The sequence below is a fragment of the Tiliqua scincoides genome, unplaced genomic scaffold, assembly GCF_035046505.1.
Source record: "Tiliqua scincoides isolate rTilSci1 unplaced genomic scaffold, rTilSci1.hap2 HAP2_SCAFFOLD_90, whole genome shotgun sequence".
NCBI lineage: Eukaryota > Metazoa > Chordata > Lepidosauria > Squamata > Scincidae > Tiliqua > Tiliqua scincoides.
In genome coordinates this window covers 82,012-100,198 of record NW_027101670.1, presented here as the reverse complement: position 1 = coordinate 100,198, position 18,187 = coordinate 82,012, and the positions used below count along the sequence as shown (strand labels likewise).

The 18,187-nt window shown below is 46.9% G+C and overlaps 1 protein-coding gene and 1 pseudogene across 1 annotated transcript; both read right to left on the bottom strand.

Annotated features, from left to right (window-relative positions):
* Positions 1 to 2,527: 2,527 nt before the first annotated feature.
* Positions 2,528 to 3,450, bottom strand: LOC136636102 (olfactory receptor 14A16-like; annotated as a pseudogene).
* Positions 3,451 to 16,876: 13,426 nt separating this feature from the next.
* Positions 16,877 to 17,812, bottom strand: LOC136636106 (olfactory receptor 14A16-like). The gene has a single exon (XM_066611116.1). It carries the CDS (start codon positions 17,810 to 17,812, stop codon positions 16,877 to 16,879), a length of 936 nt encoding a protein of 311 aa, XP_066467213.1.
* Between the last annotated feature and the right edge of the window lie 375 nt (positions 17,813 to 18,187).

Here is an 18,187-nt window from a genome sequence, read left to right as displayed (position 1 = left end):
AACCCACACCACCTGCCCTTTTAAAGTGACTGATGATAGTTGGAAGGGGAGAAAACCCCTTGCCCCTGACAGTCTGGGGTAGGCAAAAAACCTGCCTGCCATCTGCCAATTTAGGCAGGCAGCAAAAAATTCCTACCCAGCCCGGAATGGCGGCCAGTAAAACTCAGACTGACAGAACAGTGGGCATGTGGGTGTCCACACAGCGCCCACGTGCGGAGGAAGAGGGTTGGGTACTGTGCCCTTAAAACGCCTCTGCATCTGCCCAGCTCCAGCCCTCCTCCAATCCCCCCAGGGCAGGAGACTCTTATAAAAACATATAGCATTGCTTTCTGCACTTCTCATTTTTGGGGAAAAAAAAGAAAAGAAAAGGAAAAAAAAACACGAAAAATTTGCAAAATAATAAAGCCATTTTCTCATACCACTACATATTCTCTAACACCTCTACATACATGTGGCTGCATCTACTGACACTATAACCCCTACATCACCTACCTAGTACACTTTTAAAGCAATTATAATTTAGTACTAGATTATAACTAGATTATAATTTATAATTATAATTTATAAAAATACGCCCTTGGAATAAAAAGAGATAGAACCACTTTCTGTACTACTAACTTTGGAAAACACCAAAATCTGTGAAAAAATAAAACCATTTTCACCCACCTCTAGTTATATATGCAGAGACAGAGTATAAATACATATTGTATGTCATAGTTATCTATAAATTACAGATTATTATCATTCATAATGTTTCCTGCTCTCTGCCACACTTTGCAATTTTATGCCGATCAAGCAATGCAAGCAGTTGATTGGGGTTTGTTTGGCTGAACCTGGAACATGAGAGTCCCTCCCCTGTGAGGGGATTGGAGGAGGGCTGGAGCTGAGCTGGCTCAGAGGGCTCTTGGGGCACCAGCACCCAGCCCTCTTCCTCCTATGCATGTGGGCACAGTACTGACACCCACCCGCCCACCCTTAGAGCGGTCTGAGTTCTACTGGTCACTGTTTGGGGCCGGGTTGGAATTTTTTGCTGCCTGCCAGGATTGGCTGATGGACGGTAGTTTCTTCTACTACCCCAGATTGTCAGGGGTTGGGTTTTTTTTCCTCTACTGACTAACATTGGTCACTTTATGAGGGCAGGTGGTGCAGGTTAGAAGGCTTGAGATGGACTGTGGCGCAGTGGCGTAGCTAGCAGGGGATGGGGCGGTCAGCCCCAGGTACCACCCTTGGGGGGGTGTAACACTACAAATGCCACAACATCGCTAACATCGTGAAGGTTAGGATTAACCCCATCATGCCATATAACGTTGGGTGTGGAATTCCCAGCGGAAAGCAATGCAAAAAATCAGATTGTAATACCTCCTTTCCATCAAAAGTTATGGCCAAAAAACCTGAAACCAAGAAATGCATTGAACCCTATGGAAAATTAAACTGAGCCATATGGCAGGTTTACTCGAGCGTAGGCAAATGTGCCATAGTTAGTCAGAAAGGGCAGGCTGAGAGGAATCCAATGACACTAGAATGGTTCCTATCCAATGAAAGCAGCCCCAAAAAAACACCCAAGATGAAAGTCCCTCCCTCCAAGCAGGCAAATGTATTGAGCCCTATGGAAAGCGAAAGGAAGCCACAGGGTCACATTTACTTGTGAGTAAGAACATAAGAACATAACAACAGCCCCACTGGATCAGACCATAGGCCCATCTAGTCTAGCTTCCTGTATCTCACAGTGGCCCACCAAATGCCCCAGGGAGCACACCAGAAGAGACCTCATCCTGGTGCCCTCCCTTGCATCTGGCATTCTGACATAGCCCATTTCTAAAATCAGGAGGTTGCACGTACACCTCATGGCTTGTAACCCGTAATGGATTTTTCCTCCAGAAACTTGTCCAATTCCCTTTTAAAGGCGTCCAGGCCAGACGCCATCACCACATCCTGTGGAAAGGAGTTCCACGGACCAACCTCACGCTGAGTAAAGAAATATTTTCTTTTGTCTGTTCTAACTCTCCCAACACTCAATTTTAGCGGATGTCTCCTGGTTCTGGTGTTATGTGAGAGTGTAAAGAGCATCTCTCTATCCACTCTGTCCACCCCCTGCATAATTTTGTATGTCTCAAACATGTCCCCCCTCAGGCAAAGTAAGCAAATATGCCTTGGCTCCTGTTCAAGTCAGGCAAAGGGCAATACAAGGCTAGCTGCATGGTCCCCATCTGATGAAAGTGGAACTCAATAAATGCTCCAGAAGGCAGACCCCCCCCCCCCAAGAATAAACCAGAGGATTGAGTTGGTAAAGTGGGCAATGGAGAGGGCTGAAAATCTCACTGCTTTATATGTGGGGGGTGTAGATATATAGAAGAAAAAGGGTTGTGTGTGTGTGTGGGTATGGGTGTAAGTTTTATAGCTTAAGCATTTAAATGTTTAGCAGTCTAATCCTATCATCCCCCTCTCCACTAGTGCAGCCATATCGAAACATACACACATACAGAACTCACTCATACAAATAGAAGATCAAAACTCTATTTTTAAGTGTTCAGAAACCCAAAAGTCTTCTCACTGTGTTTTTGATCTCCTTATTTCTCCTGCTGTAGATTACTGGATTCAGCAGGGGTGGAACCACAGAGTACACAATAGTTACTGCTATGTCCAGGTGAGATGGATTGTCAGAGGAGGGCCTCAGGTAAGCAAAACTTGCAGTGGACACAAAGGTGGAGAAAACAATAAGGTGGGGAAGGCAAGTTGAGAGGGCCTTTTTCCTGCCTTGCACAGAACGTATTCTGTGCACTGCAGTGAAGATGTGCACATAGGTTACAACAATGAAAATAAAGCAGCTGAAGCACATGAAAATGCTGAATACAAGAACTCCCATTTCAATCAGGTATAAGTCAGAACAGGCAAGCTTCAGTAATTGTGGGATTTTACAGAAGAACTGGTTGACAATGTTGGAGCAGAAAGTGATTGCAAAAGTGCCACTGGTGTGCAACACCGAATAGAGAAAACCAGTAATCCATACAATGGCAATTATTTGCATACAAGCGCCCTGTTCATGATCATTTCATATTCTAAAGGAATGCAAATGGCAACATATCTATCATATGCCATGACAGTGAGAAGGGAAAAATTAGATGATATAAAGAAAAGGTACAAGAAGACTTGTGCCACACATCCAGAATAAGATATGTACCTGGTGTTCATGAGGGAGTTGGCCATGGATTTGGGAATAAAGATTGACACAAGCCCAGTGTCCTGTATGGCCAAGTTCATTAAAAAGAAGTACATGGGGCTGTGCAGGTGATGGTCAAGAGCTATTGCAGCGATGATGAGAAGGTTCCCTGAGACAATCCCCAAGTACAACAGCAGGAACGCCACAAAATGTAGAATCTGGAATTCACGAACATCTGAGAATGGCAGGAGTAGGAACCCAGATGCTGAAGACACTGAAGTTTTGCTGGACATTTTGCACTTGGTGTGCTATGATCTGTAGAAGGAAACAGAAGCCTTCAACAACTACATCCTGATTTAGTAACACATTTATGACTATGATGATGATACAAGTGATGATTTCTCATCTGTTCACTTATTTTCTAGAATATTTGAAAACTCCAGTTCTGTATTGGTGCGGATTTCTTGAGACCTCCAGGCAAAGCCCTGGAATGCCCACAGCACCACAACCTGCCCTCTGATGGTGAATAGCCAACAGCTGAGAGTTCCTCGTCTAGTCTTTACCCGTTCCTGCTCAATCATTCCATGTAGTGTGGGCACCCAGTTCTGGGGCTGGGATATTAGACTGTACTCCAAAAATTCAAATTGTGTAACCCAAAGGAACTTAATTTTATACTCAGAACAGATCGTGCACATACAGATCAAGGACCTTTTCTGTATAGCAATCTAGCTTGGTAGCAGGGAAGTTATCCTCTGACTTGTGTCTTTAATTCTTGCCTGCTGTATGCAGCTGTTGTAATAAACAGATCTGCACATTTTGCAAGAGAGCCTTTGCACCAGCCTTTCTCCACAAAGTGATTTGCCGAAGACTTTCTGACTTTCACAATCCACTCCACCATTTAGGCAGAATAGAAAGATTTGGGACACAATTCTAACCAATTTTCCAGCATTGGCATTGTGCCAATGGGGCATGTGCTGCATCCTGCAGTTGGGGGGCAGTCACGGAGGTCTCCTCAAGTTAAGGCAATGTTTGTTGCATTGCCCTTACCTTGGTACTGGAAAGTAAGTTAGGATTGCACTCAAAATTCCATAATACTGTTGCCAGCTCAGATGCATCCATAAACCTGAGCCTCAGGCGTGTGGGGGTGAGGGATAAATGGGTGGAAGGTTACTGCATGCTTCTCATGGTTTTGCTTGGATGCAAAGTTCCTGCAGCTTGCTGAATAGGAGGAATGAGTTGGAAGTTAATGTGGGGGGGGGGAGGGAGGTTTGAGTGTTTTTGGGCTTAGTTGACTTTTAAAGTGAACCCCAGAACCTGGTGAGGGGTGGAATCATGGAGATGGGCATGGTGGGGGGGTGGTGGTTAATAATATTGGGAGTGGTGGAAAGTTTATAATATATACAAAGTTCAATAAAAGAAAATGTTCACTGCCTGCATTTATTTTCTGGCATTATTATTATTATTATTATTATTATTATTATTATTATTATTATTATTCATTTTACATCCTGTCTATTACGGAAAATAATTTTGTCATAAGAAGGGGTGTCAACCATTTGTGTGCCCCCGGTGTCAAATGACCTAGCTATGCCTATCTATCTTCAGGATTTCCTACCGAGGTGACAAAGGGCCCAATTCTATCCAACTTTCCAGGTCTGGTGAAGCCACAATGCAGCCCCATGGCAAGGGAACACATGTTGCCATACTTGAGAAGCCCCTGTGACTTCCCCTCCACCACAGGATACAGCACACACCCCAATGACACAACCGCACCAGCACTGGAAAATTGGATAGGATCTGGCCCATATTACTTACATACAAATGATAGAGTTATGCAGGCATTTGGCCATGAGGAAAACTGCTCAAGTATCAGTACAGTTAAACAGATACAACTTACTATTTTTCTTCAGGGATATTGAATTTCCATACACACATTCTTCTCCAACCCATTCATAGCACTGGATCCGTATTCAACCACTAATGAAATTTATGAGGAAGTCCAACTGTCCTTTTTAATACTGCAACTCTGCAATGTTCTGTCTACAATGCAGGCAAAGATGTCATCATGTCTGCTATTCCTGGAGACTTGGTCCCTGGAGCCCAATACAGCAAATCATCAGAGACACACAGAGAACAGTTAACTTGCTTGTCTTCACTTCAGTTAATATGTTTAACTAGCTGCTGTCCCTAGGTAGATATATGAAGCAAAGAAGCAATCGAGACACAGTCACATGTTCAGGGTTCATGAAGGGAGCAAGACAGGCTGGCAAGCTTCAGGGAGAGAATGCACACCAGCCAGCCTCCTCCCCTTCTTTTATTAACCTCCCTTTCAGCCCAGTACAAAGGTCAGCAGGTAAACACTGTAAGTTCCTTAGCTCCACTCTAGCCTAGTACAAAGGTCAGCCGGGGAACAATGCAAGTTCCTCAAGGGATTTTTCCCTTGGTTGATTCAGCCTGTTTACCCAGTCTGTTTCCTGACTCAGACCTCACCCAGTTTGCTTCGTGACCCGGGCGTCACCCCGGAGTGTGCTCCAAGGGCCGGGGTTGAGTGTGCTCACTGGCCTTTGTCACGTAAGCAAAAGGGTAAGGTCCTGGTAAGGTCTGGTATTCCCCTGATTATTTCCTTCATCCCCACTTTTTTTGTTTTATTTTTCAGGGGGAGGGTAGTACCCCTGTAGGCACTTGTGTAGCAAGTCTAAGCCTTGTCGGCTGAGTAAAAGAGTACCAGGCTGATGTTTTGGGGTCAGCAAACTCATTATTTGACACAGTGAGGGGATACATTGAATAAAACAACAGATTATGATTAAAATAACTATCCCAAAAATCCCATACCCAAAAACCTGTCTAAGTCATGCAAAGTGTGTTAGCCATCCTGTAAACCAATCCCAAAGCCCACTAAAGTTTACCTCTTGTTGTATTTGTGCAGTAAGATTTTTTAGTTCCTCAAGTTGTTCTTCAATATTGCAGCTGTTGTCAGTCAGATTAAAGCAGCACAGATGTCTAAATGTTGAACACTCGTGATGATGTTTGAACAGTAAGAAATCAATGGCTGCTCTGTTGTCTAGAGTTGCCTCACATAATTCATGTTGTTCTGAATTTAATAAGGCTATTGCTTGAGAGGTGGAATTAATAGCTTTTACAGCATAGCAAGCTAATTTGTTTAATTGTCTAGCATTGCCCACCACTAGTGCTGGGCTTCCTACTAGAGAGGCTGCCAGTGATACATACTCAGCTTTGCTTAACAATCTTACATTTGAATTGCAATCATTGTGGAGTGTTAGATGCATTTGGCCAGAGCAATTGGCTTAGGAGGTAAAGTGATTGCAAAAGTCTAAGGCAGCACTCTGTGCCATTAGTTAGATTGGCTGGAATGAAGTTAAAGGTTCTGCTTCCACATGTGAAAAACCATCCCTTGGGCAAGTGGTATGTTTGTACACAAAGGAGACATTCTGGAAACTGGAACAGTTGAGCTGTGGCCCTGGGGGTTGATAGCAAAGTTTAGAACAATTAACAAACCTGGTACAGGTAGCATTAAAAGCAGTGACATGTGGTGTATGTAAGGACAATGCATCTTTAATAGATTCTCCCCATTGGAGGTATCCTTCATACCCCTGTCTTGCCAAATTGATATTAGCAGAATCTTGCAATAGCCAGGTATCATTATTTATATCGTCTGGTTGATGACACACTGGAATCAGACATGTCCCCAATAGATCTCCTGCAGCAATTTCAGTAGACAAATTATTATTATTATTATTATTATTATTATTATTATTATTATTATTATTATTATTATTATTATTATTATTAACAGTATTTATTTTCAACAAAAAGTTCACAAAGTGGTTTACAGAGAAAAATCAAATAACTAATGGCTCCCTGCCCCAATAGGGCTCACAATCTAAAAAGATGCAAAAGAACACCAGCAGGTAGCCACTAGAAAAGACACTGCTGGGGTGAGGAGGGCCAGTTACTCTTCCCCTGCTAAAAAAGGAGGAGCACCCACTAGAAAAAGTGCCTCTTACTCAGTTAGCAGAGGTCACAAACAGAAATGTGAGGTGTTAACAATCTGAGCAAGGCGCTCCCATAAATTATATTTTATGCACTCCTTTAAAGGGGGCGCTTGTTGTCCAGCCCCCAGCAGGAGCACTAGCAATAGTAAATAACACATCAGTAACAGCATTGAGTTTTTTGTAATCTCTGACATCATGGCCAGAAGCAGATTTTCATGGGTCTCTGGTTCACCGGATGCCAGCAGCTATCTTTGCGCCTTGGATGTCAGAGCCTTCAGATCTCCCCAGGTTATGGGATGAGTCTCCTGTCGGGGTCTCTTGGCTGGCCGTCTGTTCCTTGGCTGCTCCTGAAGTCCCAGCATCATCTGGAAGTTGGGGATCAGATTCTCCAGGCCCTGATGCCATGACATCTTTGGCTGGCCACACACACCGAGCTGGTACCCAAAGCGTTCCTGTAGGAGTAAGCACAGCAGCATAGCCTCACCCCCAAGTTACCAATGGGGCTGGGCCTTTCCATTCTGGGTCTGGCAGTTGTCTATAATAAACCATGGGTCTGGTTAGTGATTTCATGACTCCTTCATGTCTTTAATGAGGAGTGAACCCTTCTGCATTTAAAGTTAAAAAATTTAAAGTATATAATAAAGTATAGAGTGTTTCCTGAATATGAATTGGCCCAAATAAACGATGTCTCATATCCCGTTTTTAATTGTTTGAATAAAAGGGTTTTTATAGATCTGTGTGCCTGTTCTACTATTGCTTGTCCTGTAGAGTTATAGGGGCTGCCATGTTTCAGAATAATATCCCAGGTTGTGCAGAAGGAAAGAAGCTCCTTTGAAGTATAAGCTGGAGCACTGTCTGTTTTTAGTGTGGCTGGTCTCCCCATTACTGTGAAAGCATGCAAGAGGTGGGCAATCACATGTTTGGTGGTTTCCTTTTTAAAAGCTAAAGCCCAAACATAGCCAGAATAGGTATCAATACAAACATGTAAATATGAATAGGGTTTGAATTCAGGAACATGAGTAACATCCATCTGCCATAACTGGTTTGCATGAGTTCCATGAGGGTTTACCGCATGTGGGAATGATGCGGGGGCTCGAGAACAGTGTGGGCACCTATGGACAATGGTTTGTGCTTGTGATAAGGGAATTGAGAATTGTTTTACTAACATCTTCGCAGACTGATGAAAGAAAGCATGGCTGGCTATGGGATCAGAAAACAAAGAGTTAACTGATGGAGGAGGGAGGCCCTTAAAGGCCTGGTCAGCCCTGTCATTGCCTTCAGACAAAAAGCCTGGAAGAGGGGTGTGGCTACGAATGTGGGCAGCAAAATAAGGCTGAGTCCAAGTTTGAAGCAAATTTTGCAGGGTCAAAAAAAGACTTAGTAAATTGTGGTCAAGCTGAGAGGTGATGCAGGCCAGGGGGAGATGTTCTAACAGATTATAAACATGCAGGGTGTCTACTATCAAATTAAAAGGCTGATATTTCATAACCTTAAATGCCATAATAACAGCAGCTAATTCAGCTTTTTGGGCAGAGGTTTGTGAGCTTGTAAAATAGGTAGTCCAATGGCCCTCCTTTTGGTATGTAATTACCCCCCCTCTTGGAGATCCATCAGTAAAGACAGTGATTGCTTTAGAGATGGGGGTAGAACATCTGACTGGTTTTAAAGGAAGACTAACCTGTGTTACTAGGGCAAGTCTAGGATCTTTAGGGGTGTTAAAATCTAGTTCCCCCACATATTCTGCTAAGGCAATTTGATAAGAGGTGGAGAATTCCCACAAATGAAGGTTTTCATTTTTTATAATAGGCAATGTAATTTTTACTACATCCTTGCCCTGGAGTCTCACTGCTCTTTCTTGCCCCTTGCAAATGAGAGCAGTGAAAGCCTCCTGATAAGATAATACATTCCTGGATGGGTTGGCTGACAGGTAAAGCCATTCAAGAATGTATACCTAAGTGTCTGCTTTAGGGCTACAGAGAACACCGGTGGGGGTATGGGCAGAGGGTAGAATTACTAGCCATAGCAAAGGTTGATGTGGCAGGCAATCCACAAATTGGTGTCTCATGAGTTGTTGTCTTTCTTGTAGGGAATTATGACCTCTGGAGAGAGGGTGATTTGTTTTGTGGGGTCTTGGTCCTCCCTGAGATGATCAAATACTGGCTTTAACAGTTGTGTGAGAAGCTTAAAATAAGAGCGTACCCAATTAATATGTCCCAGCAACTGCTGCAATTGTACCAAAGTCAGGTGCTGGGGGATTTCTAATTCTGGGGTTATAGGCACAGCATAGGATGACAGCACTTTATGCCCAAGATACAAATAAGGGAGGAAGGCTAGAAAGAAAAAAGGTTTAAGTCAGTTGATTTTGTCACTCTTGTGACAGGACAGAGTTTCTACCTGCTGCTCAAAGGACCTCCTGATATTCTGAAAAGTATAGATAGATATATACTATGATGAAAACTCCCTTCCCCACCCCCCTCTCTCTTCCTGTCTCTGGTTGCTAGAAGATGGGTTAGAAGAACCAGGACTGCTGGAAACCTGCCCCCCCTTCCCTTTCCTCGGGCATACCAAATACACTCTGCATTAAACGTAATCACCATAACAGCCCAATCCTGAGCTGCCGGGCACGCGGAGCTGTCACGCCACCAAAATGACTACCCGGCACCCTGAGCATGCTGGGCAGCTACCGCTGCCTCCTTGGGAGAAGGGGACATTCATCCCTTTCCCCTGCGTAAGGAAAGTAGCCCCGCAATGGGGTTACACGATTCTGCGCCGCTATCAAGCGGGCACAGAGAAACAGAGTCCTGTGTCCAGCCAAGAGGGCTCGCTCCAGTGTTGGGCCAGTGCTAAGCCCCATAAATGTGCCTTACGACATATTTGTGACAGTGTACACCGGCGGTAAGCAGGCGTGTACAACTCAGGATTGGGCTCTAAGGCAGGTACATCTTATACTTTTTTAGGGCAAAGAAACGTATCTTTATTACTCCTTTGTATGCAATATTGCTATCTTTGTTCTTTCTGAATAAAGCTAAGATCTTTTATTGAAAGCTATTTACCCCCACACCCGCAAATAAAGAGACCAGACTTCGGCTTGGATGAAAATGGGCCACTTTATTAAGTCTTAACTGCAGCAGGGCAATAACAATAACATCAAGCACGCGGGGCAATATGGGGGAAACGGTCCTAGCTGTCTGCTTCCCCCTGCAAACTCATTGGGCATACCACCTGGCTCGAGGCCCCAGCTGTCAATAGCCAGCCTAGGCCTTTCAATGCCACCCCCAAGGGGGCAAGGCAGCCGGACTTCAGACTAGTAGATGGAGCCCCACTGGCCTGACAGTCCAGGCAAGAGGCTTGCCTGCCTGCCTCCTGGAGCCGGTCAGGCATTATAGGAGCAGTTCAGACTCACCCCTCCCCCTGCTGCCTTGGATGGACACTGAGCCAGATACCTACCTACCCAGCCCTGCAAGTATCCTGCCAAAGGGGAGGACAGCCTAGTGCTTGTAATCCCCACTCCCCACAAGGATAAAATCCTTCAAGCCCTGCTGCAGGTCGGATAAAAACAAGTCATTGCCGACTGGTGACAGGTGCACCCCATCGCTGTGGAACAGGGCAGGCTGCCTGAACCCAATAGCAGGGTGTTGGATCACTGCCCCGCCCTGCTCAACTACTACCCTCCCCAGGTAAGTGTTCACTCTTTTCCTGGTGACGTCTATTCTGCGGATGCTCTGCACCCCGCACCAAACATGCCAGGGGAGGAGATTGGACCAAAGGATAGCAATCCCCAGGAACCAACTTCTAAGCAAAGAGAACTCCCTATGGGCCTGGAGCCTCAACAACATCGAAGTCCTCTGGCCCAGGTCATTCTCCCCTAAGTGTACCACGATTACCTGGGGAGGGGGATGCCGTGCCAGATAATTAAGCAACAGTGGCATGAACTGTCTCCAGTGCATGCCCCTTCTGGCAGCCCAGGTGACACTGGCCAGGCCTCCCAGTTCCAACTGGGAGCTGAAACTGCTGGCCAATGCCCTCTTCCGAGCCCAAAATATAATTGAGTGACCGCAGATCAGAACCCTTACGGGAGTCAACCAACAAAGACCTGCAACAGAAAAAGTAACATAAGCCACTAACACTGGAATGTAAGAAGATGCCCTCAGGCAAAACAACCAGGGACTCCAACTGGACCATCCCTCCACATTAACACCAAGGCTGGAAATGCCAGTCAACACCCCCCCCCCGACCACTGGGGGAGCCCGACAAACCCAGGCCCCACAACCGGCAGGCCTCAGCGAACATAATATTTAAAGGCGCCCAAGCGCCATCGCCCGATCCTCTGGATAGCTCCAGCATGGAAGCCACAACCGCCTGAACCAGGCAGATATCCACATCGGCAGCTCTTTTCAGGTGGACCCACTGGCCTTTACCTCGCTGGTTGGTCTTAGAGCACCTTAAAAACAGAGAAACAAGGTTAACAACCAACTGACCATTGCCCCATTGCAAGGCCCTGTCCCCGGGGGTGACTTTAGAAACGGATAATACCTCGCTAGGGCAGAAAGCCCCAAAGAACAATACCAGGCTACAAGCTTTAAACAGCATCGCCTCATAACGCGATGTGCAAAGCAGGCCGAAGTCGGCACATAGGCCCCGCAGTAGGACCGGGGTGACCGGCTTCTGGGCATCTGGGAGCATGGGACAGCTCCTCCTAATTCCTTCCAGCATCCGTTTAACCCGAAAGTCCGATGTGTTGTCAACCCAACCCAAGGCCTTGGACTGGAAAGACAGAGCTGCCAAGTAGACTGAGATCAATCGTGCTGACAACCCCCTACTCCGAAGGGCAATCACAAACTTCATCAGGTGGCTCACCGGCAGAGGCCATGCATCCGCCAGATGCTGCTGCCTGCAAAGAGCCAAAAACTCCTGAACCTTCTTCCTATAACTGTTCCTGGTAGCGGCCGCTAGGGAAGCCCAGATCATGTTTTGGGCGGTGCTGAGCCAAGGCTCCACAGCCATAGTGACATGGGTTCTGGGTCCAAATGTGCCTCCGGAGCCAGCTGCCTGAAATGCTCCTCCTGAAAACGAGAGAGAGCATCGGCAATACTGTTTTGAACCCCGGGAACATGCTGTGCAGAAAAGAGGACATTAACTGATAGGCACCGGAGAACGAAAGTTCTCACCAAGCGCATAACCCTGGGCAATTTAGACGTTTGCTTGTTGATGATTCTGACCACCTCCTGGTTGACACACCAGAAGGGAACGGAAGAATTGGCAAACTCGGGGGCCCATAAGTGCACGGCCACCAGGATGGGAAAGAACTCAAGAAAGGTCAAATCCCTTGTGATGCCCTCCTGCACCCATTCACTCGGCCAGTGGGCAGTGCACCAGCTACCCCTAAAATAGACTCCAAACCCATGACATCCTGCTGCGTCAGATTGCACCTGCAACTCAGCCTCAACCAACCTCAGTGTTCTCCAAAACGAAACCCCATTAAATTGATCAAGAAACCGGAGCCACACGGCCATGTCACCTCGCAGGGCGGCAGTGACCCGTATGCGGTGGGAAGGCCTGTGCAGTCCTGCCATTAAGTCACACATGCACCTCAAAAAAGGCCTGCCCCGGTACCATGACCTGGCAGGTGAAGTTGAGGTGCCTTACTAGCACCTGAAGCTCCCTCAGAGTCATTTTCTTGGCCGCCAGGGCCTGCCTAAGCAAACCAACCAGTCGCTGCAGCTTGGCTTCTGGGAGCCTACTGCACTGGTTAACCATGTCAAGCTCGATGCCAAGGTACGTCAACCGAGTGGCAGGACCCTAGGTCTTGTTGTGCGCCAGGGGGACTCGCAGCTGCTCACACAGAGCGATAAAAGTCAAGAGCAGCATTTTGCATGTTCCAGTACCAGCCGGTTTCATGAAAAGAAAATCGATGAGGTAGTGAGTGAAAGTGACATGCCCCATCTGAAACTGGACAGCCCACTCCAAGAAGGTACTGAAACACTTGAAATGGGCACATGAAATGGCACATCCCATAGGCAACACTCTGTCAACATAATAGACACCTTCGAAACGAAAGCCCAGGTGGCAGAAATCATCTGGATGGACAGGCAACAGGCGGAACGTGGACCCATGTCTGCCTTCACCATTAGCACGCCCATGTCGCATGACCGCAGCCGCCCCACTGCTTGATCTAACAAAGTGTACCTAATGGAACACAGATCACTGGGGATCCCATTGTTCATGGAGCTGCCCTCTGGGAAGGAGAGATGGTGAATTAGCCGGAATTCCCCTGGGGATTTCTTGAGCACTACCCCCAAAGGAGAATCCTGCAGGTTATGACTAGGCAGTGTCAGAAAAGGTCCAACCACCCTTCCTGCTTTAGCAATCTTTTTCCTAATAACATGCTCCAACCCTTTAACTGAAGGCAAATTCTCAGCCAACACGGGCTCAACGGGCCTTGCTGCTGGAATTCAAAAACCCCAAGAACACCCCTCCACCAAATGTGCCGTGGCAACTTTGTTGGGGTAAGAACCCAACCATAAACATAACTGGGACAACTTAATCAGTGTTGGCCCCCTTGCTATTGGGGGGAAGGAAAGAGGGAGTGCCGCCTCTGCGGCTATGCCCTGCCTGCTGTACAGCGCCCTGCCAGGGCCCACCCAGCTTAGAGCAGGAGGACACTGGGTGCTTGGCCCCGCACAAGCCGCATGCATGCAGGGAAGTGCAGTTGTTCCTTCCGCACTTTCCTGAGGCATTGAATTCAAAACAAATTCACAGGTTTTGAACCCATGCGGCACCATTGGGTGCCTTAATGGGTTCAGATTTATTCCTGGCAATAAGATGGCTGCTGTCAGAGCAGTCACCCCACACCAGCCTGGAAGGGATGACCAACTGTGTCCACAGTTCCCATTGTGGAACACACTAATCCAATGCCAGATCATGCGCGGCACGCAACCTAAAATAGTGGTCATAAGCCATCCAGGCTGTGCCAGGAAAGACCCTGAATGCCCTGTGCACAATGTCCAAGTACTTGAATAAAGCAGGGGCTCGGTTGCGAATACATCTGGAGCAGCATGGAAGCATAAATGACAAAACCGTTCAGCCAATTAGACCAGTTCTTGTCAAACTTCTGCTTCTTCACCATCTCCTGGTCCCAAACCGGCTCACCCAACTTCAGAATGGGTTCTGGTTTGATCTGCAGAAAGCTGAACATGTCCAAATTTTCGCCTCTCCAGATCTTTTCTTTGACTGCTAGAGCCAAGTGACAACCCAAGGGGAGAGCCACATCCCCATAGGAGACCCAGGGATGCTCAACCTGCTCCACACAACCTCCCAATGGCACACCGGGGGTGGGCAAAGGGGCCCATCAAGTTCCCCAAGGGGGAGGAAGACGCCAAGCCTGGTGCCCCAGGAGCCCAGAAAGGGGGTGGGGGAGTAGCTGCACCAACCGGCGCCACTGCAGCCTACGCCAGCCTGTCCTGGGCTCCTTGCTGGTATAAGACCCCCGGGAAATACGGGTTGGGCGCCCGCCACTGAGCCCAGGGCCACCACTGTGCCCCAAGGGCGGCGGAGAGAACTGCGAAGCCTTCTCGCTCATCCCATATTGCTCCTAAACTGCCACCTGCATCCAGTGCCATCTCACCTGAAGCACTCGGTGCCGGTTGTGCACCCTTCTGCGCTACCTGCATGGCACCTGTGATCTCTACTTCGGGTGTGTGGTCCCTTTGGGCAGAATGTTCTGGAACATCAACAACCCCTTGGCCCCTAACACGCTTCCTGGAAGATAAAATCTAGCTGAGACGGGCACTGCGCACTTTCCTAGTAGACCTACGTAGCGGGGTAGCCGTACCGGATACCTCACCCCATCACCTTTTCCCGCACCATGAAGGACTTTCTCCTTCTCTCTAGCCTCAAAGCGCACTAACAGCGCCCTCAGCTCGTTGTAATCCTCCTCCCCTTCCAAAGAAAAAACTGGAGGGGAAGGAGGGGGTGCATGTCTCTTGGGGGCTTTCCCGCCCCTCTTTTGGCTTCTCTTACCCATTTTGAGTGTGAAAGAGAAATGTCCCCCCACCCCGAGTACTAGAATTCACTGGAGGATACGAATGCTGGAAAGCACCGAAAGCAGGGAATGAGGCAAAAGCCATGCTCACCAGACACTCCCACACTGCCTGCTTCGCTCCTCTGGACCCTAAGGTGGATGGAGGACCGGCAAAGCTTCCTCTGCACTCGCGCGCCTCACGCGACAACGCCCTCCACAGTGGGACCACTGCCTACCAGACCGTCTCAGCCTCACTGCTGAGACCACCCAAAACGTGCCGCTACAGCCCGTCGTCAGCCTCATGCCTGCTTGCTCCTGCTCGCCCTTGGCTCGCGGCGAAGCACGCCAAGCCGCTTGGCAGGGCTGCAAGTCGCCCAGTTCGCTCCAACCGAGGACACGTCTGCCCTCGTTGATGGCCAGGAGCACACTGAGCCCAGCCGGAGCGCTAGCTCCAGGCAGGCGCTCTGGCCCCGCCTCCCCCAGCCATGATAACCAATCGCAGCAGAAGCCTCAGCCTGGAAGCACGAGGTGGGGAGGGGGGTAATTGGCCGCTGACGCCGAATTGGTGCCAAGGGCATTTCTCTCAGTTTTTTCTTTGAAGGAAAGGGATTCTCTGTGTTATGTCAATTTGTTTATCCAGTCATAAGATCCCATGTTCCAACAGAGCTGTGCAAAATTCCCCTTAAAATCTGCTCTTTTGGTAACAATGCTGCACTGCAGTTGAGGTTATGCTGCCAATGCCCCCGTATTCAAGGCTCGTAGGCCAGATCTGAGGGGTGGTTGTGGCTTAATCCTCCAGGTCATGACCAGGGACCAGAACAACTGGTATTTGTATGCTGCTACAATAAGCCACACTCTGCAAGCACACAGCAACACACCACACACAAAGAGGGGCTTGTACCATGCAACAAGCAAATGGCATTGCACCATGCCACAAACCAGTGGAACTCAGCAAAAGAACATTGGAGAACATTGTCCTTATTTAAATTGTGAGATAAAAGAGGAAATTCTCAATCCTCATCACCTGAAACAGACAGTGAATTTTCTGAGCCACTTGAAAGATTCTGGATTGTTTTGACATAATCTAAACAGCCCAATGAAGAAATTTAATATATATATATACACAGGGTGAACCAAAAGTAGGTGGACAGTATAAATTAGAGGAAAAAATATGATTGCAACCACCTGAAGTTTCAGAGGGAAGTTTTAAACTTGCTATAATTTCAGGCAGGCTAAAAGTAACCCAGACCTTTGTAGTTTCTGGAGTCTGAAATCCACTCTTCAATCAGAACTCATTGTCCACTCCTCCTTTCATCGGAATGCATCGCACACTTTTCTAAGAAAATCACGATTCCTAAGGATTTAATTCCCCAATTCTCCTATAAACTACAATTTCTGAACTAATCTTAATGGAGAAATAGATTTCTATTCTAGCACATTTCTTTTCAAGGCGAAATGAATGGAAAAAAAAAAAATTATGGGCACCTTGGTTTTTATTCGTAGTGGTCCTGAAAACCAGTGAACACACCAAATCCATTTCTGAAAGTGTCACAGTTCAGGATCCCTAAGAAGATCCATTTCACAGCTTCATGGATGTGTCCTCATCGTCAACTAAAACTGACTAACTGGAAAGGGAGAAGGAAGCACTCAGTTCTGTAGCCTCACCAAAATGTCCAATTGCCTCTTCTACACTATATTCTTAGATGCTCTGAAACCCAGCAGTCGTAGCACAGCATTTTTGATCTCCTTGTTTCTCATGCTGTAGATCACTGGATTCAGCATGGGTGGAACCACAGAATACAGAATAGTTATTGCTATATCAAGATGTGATGGATTGTCAGGAGAAGGTCTCAGGTAAGCAAAAACTGCACTACACAAAAATGTGGATACAACAATGAGGTGGGGAAGGCAAGTTGAGAAGGCTTTTCTTCTTCCGTGCACCGAACGGATCTTCCGCACTGCACTGAAGATGTGCACATAAGTTATGACAATGAAAATAAAGCAGCCAAAACTCATGAAAATGCTTACTACAAGAACTCCCAGTTCAATTAAGTATAAGTCAGAACAGGCAAGCTTCAGTAATTGAGGGATTTCACAGAAGAACTGGTTGACAACGTTGGAGCAGAAAGGACTTGCAAAAGTGCCAGTGGTGTGCAACACTGAATAGAGAAAACCAGTGATCCATACAATAGCAACTATTTGCAGACAAGCATTCCTGTTCATGATCATTTCATACTCTAATGGGTTGCAAATAGCTACATACCGGTCATAAGCCATGACTGTGAGAAGGGCAAAACTGGATGCTAAAAAGAAGACGAAGAAGAGGACTTGAGCAGCACATCCAGAATAAGATATGTGCCTGGTATTCATAAGGGAATTGGCCATGGATTTAGGGATAATGACCGAAAGAAACCCAATGTCTTGAATGGCCAGATTCATTAAAAAGAAGTACATGGGGCTGTGTAGGAGACGGTCAAGAGCTATTGCAGAGATGATGAGAAGGTTCTCTGAGACAATCCCCAAGTACAACAGCAGGAATGCCACAAAATGCAGGATCTGAAATTCCCGAAGGTCTGAGAATTGCAAGAGCAGGAACCCAGATATTGAAGTCTTGTTGGACATTTTGCATTCTGTGTGCTGTGCTCTGCAGAAGGAAACAGATGGAAACCTTCAACAACTACATCCCAATTTAGTGACACATTGATGATTATGATGGCGATGATGATTCAAGTGATGATCTCTGCTCTGTTCACTTATTTTCTAGATTATCTGAATGTTCCAGATCAGTGTTGTTGCCGGAGTGCCTCAGAGTTCAAGGCAAAACCCTGATCTGGAATGCTTACTGCAGCACCGATCAGCCTGGGGAAGAAGACTTTCAGCCACTGCTCAACTTGATGTCACCCATACCCCAGTTTCAAATGTTTGCAGAAAAAGAGAATAACCCTACTTCTTTCACTAGTCACCACTATAATCTGATGACGCAAAAGCCACACTGCA

Excerpts from the sequence above, each read along its gene's own strand:
- LOC136636106 (XM_066611116.1), bottom strand. The coding sequence starts at position 17,812 with ATGTCCAACAAGACTTCAATATCTGGGTTCCTGCTCTTGCAATTCTCA.